Source organism: Topomyia yanbarensis, chromosome 2 (genome assembly GCF_030247195.1).
Source record: "Topomyia yanbarensis strain Yona2022 chromosome 2, ASM3024719v1, whole genome shotgun sequence".
In the NCBI taxonomy this organism is placed as follows: Eukaryota; Metazoa; Arthropoda; class Insecta; order Diptera; family Culicidae; genus Topomyia; species Topomyia yanbarensis.
In genome coordinates this window covers 304,595,301-304,612,050 of record NC_080671.1, presented here as the reverse complement: position 1 = coordinate 304,612,050, position 16,750 = coordinate 304,595,301, and the positions used below count along the sequence as shown (strand labels likewise).

The 16,750-nt window shown below is 37.8% G+C and overlaps 1 protein-coding gene across 3 annotated transcripts in view; it reads left to right on the top strand.

The window, feature by feature from the left end:
- LOC131683448 (uncharacterized) overlaps positions 1–16,750 on the top strand; it is a 52,393-nt gene that overhangs the window by 26,188 nt on the left and 9,455 nt on the right. For 2 of the 3 annotated variants that reach the window (XM_058965444.1, XM_058965445.1), the window contains exons 2-4: positions 9,552–9,824; positions 9,882–11,226; positions 11,293–11,472. In XM_058965444.1, coding sequence (XP_058821427.1) covers positions 9,552–9,824; positions 9,882–11,226; positions 11,293–11,472 — 1,798 coding nt within the window. Of the gene's footprint in view, positions 1–6,826; positions 7,142–9,551; positions 9,825–9,881; positions 11,227–11,292; positions 11,473–16,750 lie in introns of those variants that run through there. The other variant, XM_058965446.1, reaches the window with a different exon arrangement.

The following is a 16,750-nucleotide window of genomic DNA, read 5'->3' as shown; positions in this document are numbered from 1 at the left end:
TCGGGATTAAAATTTCAAAAAATTGTGACTAAGGTCCTGAATTGATATCACGATAGCGTGAATAGAAATTATTAAAATCGTGATAAAGATTCTCAAATCATGAATATAAATCCAGAAATCATGAGCGTGGATCACTCTACTCATGACTAAATACCACGAAATAGAAATTACGAATATCACGACTGAGACGCTGCAATCATGAACATAAATCACGCTACTCTGACAGAGAAATCCAATAGCAAACTCATGAATAAAATATCACGGTAACTTGATCAGAAATCACAAAAATCGCGCATAAGCTTCTGCAATCATGAACATCGTTTAACTGTCTGCTATGTATTCCCAAATTATGAACAAGGATCACAACAAAAACTAAACATGTCCAGGGAACAACCACAGTAACCCTACCAAACATTGAATTGTAACGTCAAACATATATTCGACGCGAACTAGTTTTTGGAAACACAAATAGTTTCATAAATACGAGGTTAATTATTCATAATTTCAGGAACTTAGTCACGGTTTTCGTAAATCCTTCAGTTCATGAAATCGTGATCTTGTTTTCATGAATTTTTTGAACTGTTTTTTTTTTTCGTATACAAATGATCAAAATATTTGATTTGGCTGATTTGTACGCCATAAAAATAGTAAAATATCACGTTCTACAAAAAGCTTCGTCACCAAGTCGCTTGAGAATATTGTTGCATAGAAAAATTACATTGGCATGTAGCAATCTTATCTGGGTACGCGACCACTGTTCATTGAGAATTTGAAATACCTTGAGCTGATTGGCATGGGACGGTCCAGTAGGAAAGAATAGGTTTTGTAGGACGCATTCTCACCACACGAACGCTTTGCAAAGTCCTGAGGAGAAGTGCATTCAAGTATCTTCCTGAATACTATCCACCTCTCCTTATTTTGATATGAGTTGTTTGATAGCGGATAGTAATACGTGGTGCCAGGTAATGTAGCTTCATTTCAATAATGTCTTTATCTATATATGTTGGGATGCTGCATAAAATGTCATTAGATTCGACGACGCATTGTAAGTTTTTCTATGAAGCAAATAATTCTGGCTGACTAATGTTTCTGAACATAATCAGTATCGCATGACGTAGATGGTGGAATTGCACAGCACTGCTACGTTGAGCCTCATGTTCTTCAACAATTGCTATTGGAAATTTCGAGAAGTCCACAGCAACACAGTTTGCCCCTAATGGGGTATAAACTTGCTTTGCATTGTCACTAATTATTTGTTCACGTTGCACACATTAGGTAGAAGGAATCAATTTTTACTTTTGTTTGCTAATAGACAAAGCGGCGCACGGGTAAATTTGATTACATACTCTTTTATAGCAGCGGAGCGATTTCTAGCTTCTGACTTGAGCAAAATGAGAAACCCGACTGATCTCTCTTTATCTTAAAAGTACGTACTACAGCAACCGGTGCTGCGTTATGCTCGTTGATTGATCCGTTGTGTAAATCGTTCACTGGAAGACCAAATCGAATTCACGCGTGCACGCATATGCAATGTGGAAATCAAACATTTTCCAACAGCAACTGATTTAATACTTTTACACAACCGGCATGTTATGTACATTAGACTGGTTAAATTTTTGACTTTTAGCACCACCAGGCTCTACTGATTCCTTTTATAATCCTTAGTAATTGTGCAAATTTTGGTACCGATTGGTTGTGTCTACGGACCCTCCAAAAATTTGAAAGTTTATATGGATGTTTGTATGGAAAATCGGTTAACATTGAAAATAAATTCGTAAAAAATCACCTCATCAATCAAATAATCAGAACACTATATATTTCTAAAGGTAATCTTCTACTGAACACTTTCGTGGAACATTAAAAGTTTATGAAAATTCGCTGAGAAAATTCATTAACTAAAGAAGCAGTATGACTTCAAAACAAGTAGATTTTATTAGTAACCATAGCAACCCTGTTTGAATAGTAGCATCGTTATACAAGTGTAAACTAGACTGGCCACCCACCGCTCGCGTATGGCAGATACAGCTATTCAAACAGGGTTACTAATAAAATGCACTTGTTTTGAAGCCATGCTGCTTCTTTAGTCAATGAATTTTCTCAGCGAATTTTCATAAACTTTTAATGTTCCACGAAAGTGTTCAGTAGAAGATTACCTTTAGAAATATATAGTGTTCTGATTATTTGATTGATGAGGTGTTTTTTTAAGAATTTATTTTCAATGTTAACCGATTTTCCATACAAACTTCCATATAAACTTTTAAATTACTAAGGGCCATAAAAGGAATCAGTAGAGCCTAGTAGAGCTAAAAGTCAAACATTGAACCAGTCTAATGTACATGTTATGAAGAATTTTGAATATCTTTATCAATGTTTTTGGAATCAACCCGAGCACCTAAGCGAAAAAAATGTTTTCAGCGAGCTGTTGATGAACAGCAGGTGCCTTCAATTTCCCCGATTGATAGTATAAGATTCTGTTTGTACAAATTCCTAACAGATTATCGTTATCTTGTTGTCCTCTCGTTTGAAGGGTGATCCCGCATGCAATGTCAAGAAAGAATTATATCTTCGCTACGCAAGTTTTATAAACATTTAAAAATTAAATAATAAAATTCGCATCGATAATAGCTCCGAATAGGGTTGCCACCCCTCCGATCTCCGGGCCTCCGGGTTTCACAACAATTTCTCCCGGTTTGGTGGGAAGAATAATAGAAAAATAATTTCATTTTTTTAAATTAATTGTTCCTTTACAAAATATTTATAAAGTCTAAGTTAACTATTACTCTGGTTCAGATTTATTTTGCCCGACTAACACTTCGTTTCAAGGTGGCGAAGATGAGTTCACCAAATATTGCTGATTTCTTTCACAAAGCAATGAATATGAAATACAAATTATGAAAAGTAATATTTCGCTATATGCTACAATTGAAATGTAGCATCCCACTAAGTCCACCAAATCACTTCACTGTTAGTGGTGCTTATCACCAGCTCCACCAAGGTATGGCAGATAAGCTCGAATCCAACTGACTCGGTCAACATCAAACGAGTTTTTCCCGTGTTGTTGCTACTCCTGCAGCGACCCTTAACTTTTGGCTAGGGAGGTGAGTTTTACCCCTTTGTTGCGACCTCTGGTGATGAATAACCGACACCACATAGTGCTTCCCATGTGATGCCACAGCCTCCTTTGCTCTCGTTTTTCTGTTAGTTATGGAGGAGAGCAATGCTCGTTCGACTCATCCTCCACAGCGAGAGTAGCTGGTGCTTTTGTATTCTTGGCACCTAGTCGGGGAAGTGAAATGCTGTACCAGATTAAACCGACAAAACCGTTCTCAAATGTGAAAAATTTACAGCTTTACTGTAACGTAGTAATAAAAAGCGATTAAAGCGCTCTAAAATGCCGAGCAATCGCTTTGATTCCAATTTCCGTCTAGTTCCACTCAAAATCCACCACCCCCTAGGACAGTGAAAATCTCTGGGTCAAAGCCTTTCCAGAGGTGGGAATCCTAGCTCCGAACCATTTCAGAAAGAAATGCTTCCGTTTCAGCGCGTGTTGGAAGTACTATTGGATTGAGATATTTTCATAAAATATAAACCGTTTGAAATTTGCTGTCTCAAATATGAGCAGTTCAACCTGTAGGGCATCACCCTTTTTCCAGTTAGAAAATTATCGAACCTAGAAGAACTGCGTACAAGTCAATATATATTCCATTTCCTTAACTAACCATGAGGATTCATTTTTTTTCTTTTTTACCCTTGTTTGCGCCAGCTTTTGAATTATATACAAGAAAGGCATAGAAACCGCACAAATTTTAACATTTTTTCGAGACCCGGAGGATCGAGTGTTCAAGGGAAAATGTCTGTGTGTATATGTGTGGCAGACTCTCTTTCGTATTTCTCAAGAATGGCTGATTCGGACTCAAGAATGGCTGATTCGGACTTATGCTAATTCCACGACGAAGTGCCAATCAAATAGCTAAACAAATAAAAGTATCCAACTGCAGCATCCGATGCATATCGAAAAAAGAGCTCAGGGTCAAGCCTTACAAGTACCAAAATGGCCACTATCTCACACCGAAGCAGCAACAAGTTAGACTTGAGAGAGCGAAGAAGTGCCTCGCTTGGCCGACAGCGACCAAATTCCGGATATCACGTTTTCTAACGAAAGCATTCTCAAATTGAGCATTTCGTAAACTCTCAAAACGATAGGGCTTACTTGACCGACCGTTCATATGTGAATTTGAGTCATCGGTTGGCCCCTAGGAGGCAGAACCCGCCACAAATAATCGTTTGAGCCACCGCAACCGCATCTAGGCGCTCTCCAATCGTTTTCATCCAGGATGGCGTCAAAGCAAATGCGATATATAATCGAGAAAGTATTCTAAAGACTAAAACCTTCATTCCGTGGACAGACAACCCGAGCAGAGCCTGACAACAAATTGACAACTCTACTTGATGCTGTGATGTTCGGCGAATGATTACTCAGGTTGTTGTCGTTTTGGTCGTTTTAACGGTTTAAAGATCAAAATGGAGAGCAGCAAAATTGTCCTATGACATCAAACAGAAAATTAATTCTGCTATCAGTGAGAATAAATTAAAAGCTCATTGAGATGTTGAAATTTTTTTTGATAGCAAAATATGTATTCACTTTGATGTTTTACCAACGAAATATAAGCATAGAAAATTATTCTAAAAAACAAGGCCAGCAAAATAAAATCAAAATTTGATGTCATATTTAAAAACCAAAAACTATTAGCAAAATAAGATTTCAATTTGATGCTATTATCAAAATATGAATTATACTTGTTGTAATTTTGATGTTCGACTTTGCTCGGGAAATATTTCAGTCACAGACCATGGATGTTTCAACAAGACTTGGTACCAGCTAACAAAGCACGAGCGAACCATGAATGGCTGAAAACCAACATTTTGAACTTCATTGCAACCACACAATAGCTCTCATATTTACCAGACACGAATCCAATGAATTATTCTTTTTGAACCATGTTGGAGAGCAAGATTCGAAGCAAAAAATACACCAGCCTCGAGACGCTGGAGAAAGCTACTGACCGTAATTGGGTCAAAATACTGGTAAGTCCCATTCGGGCAACTTGTGATTCGTGTTTTGTCCGCCGCAAAGCCATAGTCAAGGTAAATGTTGGTCATATCAAGTAAAAGTGGAATGATCCCGAATTTTTAAATATTTTCACACCTTTTGTACTTTGAAGTCAACAATAATATTCCAAGCCGAATTTATGACCTTTTTAATTGGTTACACTTCGAGTTCCGAACCCTGTATAAATAACAAAACCTTTTTTTTCTCGATTTTGGCAGTATTTCAACTTGTTTTTTGAGTGGGGGTCTTCTGAAACTGACTTCAGGTTCGCAATCAGCGATGTCCAAAACCCATAATTACAGTATTTGTTACAAAATATTGACATTCCACCACGAATAGTGTTCTCAAAACATTAAACGTGTTCATTACAAAACATGATTTTTTCGAAACTGCGTAAAGATGAGATTCTTTAAACGGTCCAATTTAAATATTTCATTATTTAATCTCTTGAAAGAAACCCTTTTCATTGGAGGAATCGTACTCGTATGTTTGGCACTGCGTGGCTGAAAATATTTTTTTTGTGCGCAATTAATATATAAATAAATCTTAATAATACACATGATCCATTGTTGCCTTGCTTTCAAAATCGTAAAATAAAATAACTATAGGTTTGAGCACATTAGGGTCCGTACACAAATGACGTAGCTTTTTTTTCGGCGATTTTTGACCCCTCCCTCCCCTTCGTAGCATTTGGTCACAAAATTCTAACCTCCTCCTCGTAAAAAACGTAGCATTTACCTACCCCCTCCCCTTCGTCCCATGCAAAGCGCCCGGGAGATGAAAAAAAATTACAGATGTTTTTCAATTATTTTAAATACATGTCCTATCAAAATGTTTGACGACTTTTATCAACATTTTCATTATAACAGCAAATTGCGTGCAAAATAAGCCCATTTCATGACAAATTTAGTGTTGATAGTTTTGTTTTGAATTTTTTATTTCAAGGAAAGCATGAAGACAAGTTCTCTCAGTTCACAATCGTGCAGCTGCCAATGATTCCAAGAATTATTCGATCACCTAAATTACTAAATTTTGCTTGGTTGAATGCGAAGTGAAAATTTAATTCAGCTTCCAAACTAAGTCTACTAATTAGCAACATTAACTAACTAATGTAGCAAGTTAAATCTTTTTCGTATTTTTGCGATCTTGTAATTCCGCGAATCGTAAAATTTACCTCATGAAAAGCCGCATCAAAAGTAACTTGTTTGAAGTTAAATTCATTTCTCTAGGGAATGGAGGATAATTAAATTGTTTTTTCTAAACAATGGGTTTTAAACTTAATGCTACGTCGCACAACTTCTGACCCTACCCTCCCCCTCGTCACACTTCGTCACAAATTTGGTATACCCTCCCTACCCCCCAAAAGGCTACGTCATTTATGCATGGTCCCATTATATTTAGCGTTTCTTAGATAGGTTTTGCGTGAAATCGACAATTGAAATGTTATAGGACAACGACTAATTCGTAGCGGAGCACTCTACGTCTCTAAACAATTTCCAATTCAGAATGAAAGTAACTAGGGCGACAATTGGCAGAGAAAAATCATGTTAATTTATACTGGGTTCCAGAACATTGTGGAGTTGCAGAGAATGAAAAAGCCGATGAGCGAGCAAGAAGAGGGTCTTTCACCAATTTTATCGGCCCAGAACCATTCTGTAGAGTATCATCGAGTGCCCTCAAAATGGAATTGAAAAAGTGGCAAATCACAGTTATAAAGAATAATTGGAGTACTACGCCTGGACTACGACAATCGAAGAAATTTATCTCATCTAACGAAAAAAAGCCGGGAGTTGCTTAGACTAAACAAAAAAACTACGCATCATGACAGGACTTACCTGACACGGTCCGAGTAAATATCATCTTAACAAAATTGGTAAGCTTACAAACGATACATGCCGCGTCTGCGGATCTGAAAGTGAAACATCAGAGCATCTGCTCTACGAATGCAGTGCATTGATACAACGCAGACTAAGAGTCCTCGGTAAAGGACCATTGGAGCCTTTTGATATTTGGACTGCAAATCCCAAGCAGGTAATAAACTTCATACGAAGTGGTGTGCCTAACTGGGAAGAGTGTGTATGTCAATAACGACAATCACTCATCAATAGTGATATGTCATAGTAGATAGTACACTTGGATTAAGGAAGAGACACACCACAATAGATCTAAATACTGGTCGCAGTGGTTCGTTAAAAAAAACTAGGGTTACTGTGCCCTAATTCATCTTAGCACCTCTATTTATCCCACCCATTTGAACACATTAGCTCAAATGGTAGGACGTGCTTTGTACTCAACTTTTCGTTTAGCTCAAACGCGAGTATTTCACATTTTCCAAGCGAGATGTTTTATTGTACTGCTTCTTAGGAACGAAGCGTAGATGTTGATACCAATTTAAGAGCAATCCAATCGCTGAAAGCCGAGTTATCACCGAAATAGTGTGACATCCCGACTAATAAGATGAATAAGGGCTCGTCTACCCTAAATACAATTTTAAATTAGTTTCAATTTTAAATTAGTTTCAAACTCAAAATCATTGCAAATCAACTTTTTCACTGATTTTCAGTAAATGGTGTTATTACGTATGATGACGTAATGTACAATGTTCATTTTGAAATAGATCCCCCCATTTTTCTGGTACCTCCTCTGCATTCGCTCTTGTGGTCTATATACAGGGTGTTTGGTTCATGATTAAGAACCTCTCGGGTGATGATCGACTGTCATATTTGAGGAAAAAAATATTCTACACATACCATCAAATCTCAACCGTTACCGAGTTATTGAATTTTTTGTGTAAAAAAACTTATTTGTCTTAAAATACCTCCAACTTTAAAAGTATACTTTGTATTTTAAATCTTTTTGTTCCATTCGAACATTTCCTATTGAATGGTGTTCTCATATCTTTTTTTTATTAATTAGTTATAATTGCCTTTTAGCTGCAAAGTAGTTAAAAGTTAGTGTTTTTGAGGAGGTTTTCGCTAATTTTCTCGAAATAATGCAGTATGATTGTAGCAATATAACATTATCCAAAAGTTAGGTTTTAAGACGATTCATAATTTGTTCTTGGACATCATATTCCTATCTCTTCTCATTTCTTTGTAATTTCATTACTATACCTTTCCTGTAACCGACTTGCAAGTGCTTAAAAGACTCTAATCTAAAAAATATGCTTTATATCGTTATTTACATTATGATTTTTTACTAACGAAATAACTCAAAATTTGCGTTTTTTATTTGACACTTTGTCTATATCTCTTTTCATTTTGCTGCTATTTAATAGTTAACACAGCATGACCTCACCACAATTGTAGTGGGTTCGAAATCGTTATTTTTGCATATGAAACAATGTGATAAAAACGATTTTGCGAAAAGAATACTAAATTCACTTAACTGAAAGTTATTAATACTTTTTTCTCTGTAAAATTTTCCTGGCTTTCGAACAAAAAGAAAAAAAAGTACAATAAGTGCCATACTTTTTCAATTAGAGCTGGTATTAGTGAAAATGAGATAAAAATATCTAAGTTAAATAACCCAAACTCACGAAAATAAGAAAAGGCAAGTGTATCATGTCAAAGAACGAATTATGCAGCTCTTCAAAACTAACAATCTGGATTATTAAAATGATGAGGTTAACTATTAGGATTTTCACGAAACGAACGAAAAATCGATTAAAATTGTTCAATTTTCAATAAATTACTTTGAAAAGGTTTGCGAAAATGGTAAGTTGGCGAAATTCAATTTATTCATGCGAAATCTACACTTCCATCTGAATAGATAAGATTGAGGGCGATTAGTAACGAAAACCACAGTGCCTTGCGAAAGTCAATTTCCGAGCTGCGCTAGCGATAGAATACAAACACTTATGATGGTATCCATATTGCGGTTCTGCTTAAGTTTAGAGCCAATAGAACAGTATTGAAGTTTGCGGCATTCTCTATGACCGGGCCGCTCTTTGATATCTCCGACGGAACGAGAATGAACTTACACATAGTACTATACTATACTCAACACATTGTATTAAGGCGGAGTAAAATTCTATTATGCTGTCCAGTTAGGAACTAAGTCAAATAAAATCAAGATACAGGAAAGATCGCTTTGTGAGATGCTTCCTGTGCACAGCGAAGTGATGAAGAGAACGTAACTCACCGTTAATCGTCCAATTTAAGATACGCTGACTATCGCTGATATTACGAATTTGTCAATTACAATGATGTACCACAATAAATACTGTAGAAAACCATTTTCAACCGGTTTGATTTCCAAGAATAATGCGACAAAAGTACGATTCCATTCGTCATATTTGGCGAATCAATTGATAAGATCGACTTAGGGTGTTAATCTAAAAGTATGCTAATCTGTCCGACATACACATTCGCGCGCAAAATCGCATACAATCTAGATCACACCAAGATTGATTAACTCATGCAATATTGACATTTCGCAGATGCCACCTCAGAATTCGATCGAGCTGACATCGAAGCCGGACACCGAGAACGCCACCAAAAAGGTTCAAAATGGCAACGCAAATACCGCTGCGAAGCTCACGAAGAATGCGGAGCCGCCGACGACATCGGTCATCGTTCCACCGGACGGCGGATGGGGATGGGTTGTGATGGTTGCGTCATTCCTGTGCAACACTGTCGTCGATGGTATTGTGTTTAGCGCCGGTATGTTCCAAGATCCCATTCGACTTGATTTTGGTGTTGGAAAAGCTGAGGTAGGTGTGGAAGATTAGTTTCCATTGTTAATTTGATTTCATAGGTGTGAATTTCAGGTCGCATTAGTAAGCTCCTTGCTCAGTGGATTTTATTTGCTCACTGGACCATTTGTCAGCGCTCTGGCGAATCGGTGGGGATTCCGGCCTGTGACTATTCTTGGTGCTGTAATAGCATCAGTTGGTTTCGGTTTGTCGTACTTTGGAAACAGTCTAGGATATTTGTATATCACCTATGGAGTTATTGGTGGTATTGGTTTCTGCTTCATATATGTACCATCTGTGATTACCGTTGGATATTACTTTGAAAAGTGGCGAGCATTGGCAACCGGAATTGCTCTTTGCGGATCCGGAGTCGGTACATTTGTATTTGCACCTCTCAGCTCGATTCTTATAAATGAACTTGGATGGAGAGGAGCCCTTCTGGCACAATCTGCTATTATTCTTTTGTGTGCTGTATTTGGATGCATGTTCAGGCCACTGCAACCTGTACAGGTCACTATCACTAAGGATGAAGATACTCCAGCTGAGAAAGGAACCTTATTAGGCGAAGGGCTTCCCATAGTTTATACTAAACCATTGCCAGAGGGTCGATTCGCTTATTCCGTACCAAACAGCTCCCATAGCACGTGGATGGGTGCAAGTCCTAATACCCTATATCCCACAGCTGCTGAGGTCTTTCGAGGTAGTGGCCATAACTTAGAACGGAGGCCATCGAATCACTCTGGTCTGCTGACGAATGAAAACATCCAAACCACAACGAAGAAATTAGAGCAACTGTCCAAAATGCAAAAGAAACTTTCTGGACAGGTGACGCCTGAAGACACAATACAAGCTCCTAGATTCCCGCTCCCTCATCACGAATTGAATACTGTTGGTGAGGCCGCTGAGGAAGAAGAAACCGAAAATGGAACATTGCTCACTGGCGACCATAAGCCAGTCCCATCTGTCGCTTCAACAGCAGCACGGCAGCGAAGTCACACGATATCTGGACGTAGACCTAACGAATCGGGATCTCGTCAAGGTAGCCGTCGTGGTACACTGACCGACGGAACCCGCCCGATGTATCGAGATGACATCTTCTTCACCGGATCACTAGTACGCATACCGCAATACCAATCGCAGACATCACTGGGATATCACATGTCCGTTACCCGTCTACCAACGCAAAATGATGTTGAAGAAGCAGAGGAGCAGACGTGTAAAATATGCCCAGAGGCAGTCAGGCGTACGTTGGCCACTATGTTAGACATGACATTATTAAGATCTCCTTCTTTCATGCTGCTTGCCATTAGCGGATTTTTCACCATGATGGGATTCTTCGTGCCGTTCATGTACATCACTCAAAGGGCCGTTTCGGGTGGAATGGATCCGCAGATTTCGCTATTTATCGTTTCAGCAATTGGTATGTAGATATTTTATAGCAATCGTGCACCACTAAAGGTAACCGAGAATAAACTCTTTTTTTCAGGTATTTCGAATACAATTGCCAGGATTGTTTGTGGATTTCTCAGCTCATTTAAAAGTGTTAACGCATTACATCTTAACAATGTTGCTATCACTATGGGAGGAATCGCAACGATGCTTAGTGGGGTTTACATTACGGAAGCTATGCAGTTTACTTATGCTGGTATCTTCGGTATCGCGATAGGTAAGCAAAAGTGTTTATATGTATATTATTTATTGTTTTATGTGTTTTATTATCAAGCTTCAATTTCCTGGGATTTTTTGAAAACTTGTTTTTTGGTAGAAAGTATTAATTTTTTAATTTGTTTTGGCGATACAGAGAATGTTAGTATATTAAGTTAATTTCTATAAAATAATGCAAAACAGAAGAAATTTTCGTTGCAAAATACTGTAAATTGAGCAAGTGACAATGAATCTTCAGAGGCGCTTCGAAAAAAAAATCCAGATAATTCTACAGTTTTTTCATTTCCACATAGTTTTCTTTGAATTTCGCATAGTCCAATAGGTTTTGAGTTATGATGTACACGGCATTTTTTCGAGGTACCTCAAAAGATACACTGTCACTTGTTCAATTTTCAATATTTTGCAATGAAAATCGGGAAAATATTGTTCAAATATTACATTATTGTATGAAAAATGACTGAATAGACTAAGACTATCCTTATCATAAAAAACCTGTTTTAAACCACCTAGTGGTACAATTGTGCCTTCTCATTTCTCCAAACTCCATGGCTGATTATTTTCATTTCAATTGTGAAAATGTCTAGTACATTCTTAGTACACTATGCACCTACACACAATGTCTCACCAGCCACGAACTTGATGAGCTATGTGTCGACGGTGAAACACTTGAAGCAAAAAACATCATACTTAATTAGACTAATCAGCTTTAGATCAATCTTGTCTTGCTACTAACTATTTTTGTCATGCGGGTGTGAATGTGTGAGAAGAGTGAAAAACCCACGAATGACCCACTCCCCGCTTAATTTCGGATGCCTTGTGATATAGTGGTAGTATAAAGATGATGTGGTTGAAAGGGGGTGTATGAGGGATGGATGGGGCGGTGGTCTGAGGGGGGTACTCCGTACAGTCTCAGCTACGTCACTGTTAAAATCCAGAAACCCTATGTTAGCCGAAAAAATTTTTTGGACGCGATTAGGTTGGCGATTTTCAGAGTTATTGCATAACCTGCATTTCTAAATTAGGAGGACCTGGGTCTATTAAGACCGTGGGGCTAACTAGGACCCCCTCAATTTCTCAGAAAATCGTAAGACTTTCTGATTGTCGTACATATTCGTTGAACCGCTACACTTAAACATTAATTTTGACAGCTGAATCTAATTCTTTGGTTTTTTTAGAGAGGAGATACAACGTGTTTCATTTTTTGTAATCCTCAAAATAAAAATCAATAAAATTTTTTTTGCTTCTTAAGCAGTATCTCTAACAAATCTTGCATAGGTAAACATAATTCCATTGTAAAAAAATGATTGTCTGATCTGCCCCGTAGGGAGATCCGAATTACCCCTACATTTTAAAAGCATGGAACAAATTTAGAGTTGTGCAAATCGTCGCCTAGGGCTGCCATGGAGTGGGGCAAATGAACATTAGTGGTACCAAAATGTAGCTGTGATTTCAAACTAACGATTAGGAACTTTGACCGAAAAAAATTTTCACCAAAAAGGCGATTTGCCCAGGTAGGTCCGAATAGCCCCAGGTTCCCTTACGTCAAATCTAGACGTTTCATGCAATGTAAAGGTATTTGGAATCAAAAATAAACAGTGAACATCCAGATGCGCCTCGCAAAAAAAATGCTTTGATTCGTTTGGAATGACACTGACAAATCATCATTCTTCCATTTTCAACAGTGTTGTCTTAACTCTCTTTCTATACATTCAGATAATAATTATTGTATAGTTTTTTTTCATTTTCACATAGTTTTTTTAAATTTCACATTCTTCGCAGCACTTTGAGGACAAAAATGCAATACTCGCTCGTTTTTCAAAGTGCTGTTACTATTAATTTATTAAAACAAACTTTCGTATTTACCTGGGTAATAATATAAAGAACACGGCATTTATTCGAGGTGTCTCAAAAGATTCACTGTCACTTGTTCAATTTTCAATCGATTTTAAAAATTTTCCTTTAGTTCCCCATTTGAACATTGTTCAATTCCTGCTTCTATAGGATCAAGAACCGTCGTAGGTGGCCAATTTGGTCAAAGCGACTTTAGTTAGTCACTATTGATCTAGACTGGCAAATCCAAGTAATTTTGCACCCATTTTTTATTTTTTGGTATCATTTTGATACACTGAAACCTCCATTTACGAACTCTTTTTTTACGTAATATTCGATTTACGTAACTTTTTTTACGAACTAAATTCGAAATAACGAACCAAGTTCGTAAAAAAAGTTTGAGTCCGTGCGGTACAGTAAGAAGTTGTATACAATTACGATTTGAATAAATTCTATATAACCTCAACAATATGGGTATTAGACCGGCAACAATTTTAACTTTTTTCGGAACACTGTTTAATTAAACGGTAATTGGCTTCGCCTATCATTTGTCAAATATGAGCTTTTTCCGAAAACTCAAATTCACTCACAAGAGTTTTCAAGTTTGTATGCGAAAATATATGAAAAATAGGCAAAAGAAACAATAAATTCAGTAACAATGCCAGTGTCATCTTGTCTATCTCAAAATCTGCAGATATATAGCTTAAGGTAGAAGGATCAACATTGCCGAAGACTGCAAATTGATCCGATTTTGCAGTAAAAGATATTCTCATATAAAGTTATGTGTTGCCTCTCTTTCTCGCACATGCTTAGGATAGGAAATTTCAAAGAAAATCGGTTGGTCTTCAAAATTAAAAAACGGCGCCTTGCCGCACACCTCTAGAATCGACTTCTGAAGTAATTTTGAAATCCAAAATGGCGACATTCGATTTAGATAAAATCACTTATGGTTATAGTCAGTCTTCCCATGAACCTCAAACTTTCTTTGCCTTTGTGTACAGGTTCGCCTCCAACACCGAACCCAAGCGAACGTTGTGCAAACTTAGGTTTAAACACCGTGTACGTACACCGTGTGCGTACACAAGAAAGGCACCCACAAAACAGAATGAGTCAACTCTAGTGATGATCAGTGATAGAAAGAGAAAACTAGTGCCAAGAACCTGTGTGTACGAACACCGCGTAAGTACATGGTTGCAGACGAACATGTGTACGTGTTTTAGTACACATTAGCGCGTTCGAGTTTGCCAACGAAATGTGGGTTTAAGATGAGCACAGAACTAGAGCGAACATGGTGTTCGATGTTCATTTGGGAAATCTGGTTATAGTTGTCGAGAATATTGCTGAACCGGAAGTTGCCATCTTGGATTTCAAAAAGGTTCCATTTGTCTATTTTAATCGTCTAATTGTCAAGCCCGTCCCAAAAATATCCATTTGTTAGAGTTATCGAGAATATTGCACAACCGTAAGTCGCCATCTTGGATTTCAGAAGCTTCCAATTGTCCATTTTCATCATCTACTTGTCAAGCCCGTTCCAAAAATACCCATATTGTTAGGGTTTTCGAGAATATTGCTGAACCGGAAGTTGCCATCTTGGATTTCAAAAAGGTTCCATTTATCCATTTTCATCATCTACTTGTCAAACCCGTTTCAAAAATACCCATAGGGTTATCAAGAATATTGCGAACGAATTTTAATAGGAATGTGAAGCAAGCTTTTTTTACTAACTAAATCCCAAATAACGAATTCTTTTTTACGAACTAATTCAATTTACGAACTCCCGGATTAGTTCGTAAATAGAGGTTCCAGTGTATCATAGTATATGGTAAATTTCTGTGTGGTTGCACTCTTAAACACGTCACTCCAGAACTAGAAGTCGGATCAACATCAACTAAAGTAGCTTATGGGAGCATTATACCGTTCATTTGAAACTAAGTTTGAGTAATTTGGTTCAGCCATCTTGGGTAAAATGAGTGAAATTAGAAAATACACACACACACACACATATATATATATATATATATATATATATATATATATATATATATATATATATATATATATATATATATATATATATATATATATATATATATATATATATATATATATATATATATATATATATATATATATATATATATATATATATATATATATATATATATATATATATATATATATATATATATATATATATATATATATATATATATATATATATATATATATATATATATATATATATATATATATATATATATATATATATATATATATATATATATATATATATATATATATATATATATACAACACATACATACAGACGTACATACTAAACGCGATCGAGAGCTGAATGAGCGGGGTCAAGCTGCAAATAACTCACCACAAACCGAAGGTGTTATTGGTCAGCAACTGCAAAGCGGTTCAGCGGATGCAGATCGACGTTGGAGGGCACATCATTGTATCGAAGCGTGCACTAAAGCAATTGGGAGTGATAATTGACAACCGGTTGAGCTTCAACAACCACGTCGTCCATGCCAAACGTCGGCGGTCCGAGAAGTAGCACGTGACGTCTGCTATCTACTGCTTCGTCATCGATACTCCGATATTGGGTTCCTGACTGGGGTGCTGCGCTGAAAACCAAGCGGAACCGTGCCTAAAGCTGAACAGGACATTTCGGCTGATGGCCGCACGAGTCGCGAGTGTTTCAAGAGGAATATCGTCGGAGGCACCAGCGGAGAAATGCACGTAATGCAACGAGACTGGTCCGATCGGACTCGTTGGCTAAATGGCAGCAGGAATCTGGACTACGCGAAGAAAGGAAGATGGACCCACCGACTCATCCCAAATGTGTCGGCTTAAGTGTGCAAACGTGTAAGAGACACCGGAACACGTGGTCTTCGAATGCCCTAAGTTCGTAGAAGTTGGTAGGGGTATGTTTGGTTTGACAGTTAACAATATCATTGCAGATATGTGCCACGATGAGCTTACCTGGGACGCTGTCAACAGAGTTATTACGAGTATACACTCCGATCTGCAGAGAAAGTGGTGAAGGGACCAACAAAGTAGCGCCATTGGCCACCGTGACACTGCTTATGTTTCGAGAGAAATTCCGCCGTCAGAAACTCCGTCGGTGTAGACTAGATCCACCGCCGGAGACCAATTGAGTAGTACGCGACGTAGCAGCGGGTTTGGGTCGTAGGGACCGGACGTCATGTTTCACTGGTATCGTCGGGCCGGCCTCGACAAACTATCGGCTAGCTTGTGAGCAGACTAGATCCGCCGCCGGGGATTAGACCGAGTAGACCTCTTCGAATAGCTCGCAGTGTGCCATTAGGGTGCCAGTGAACCGGAAGCTGCGCTCCGTCCGGAATTGCGGGATGGATCTCAGCGCCTACTGGCTGGCCCGTTGAGTAGACTAGGTCCACCGTCGAGGAGTAGATGGA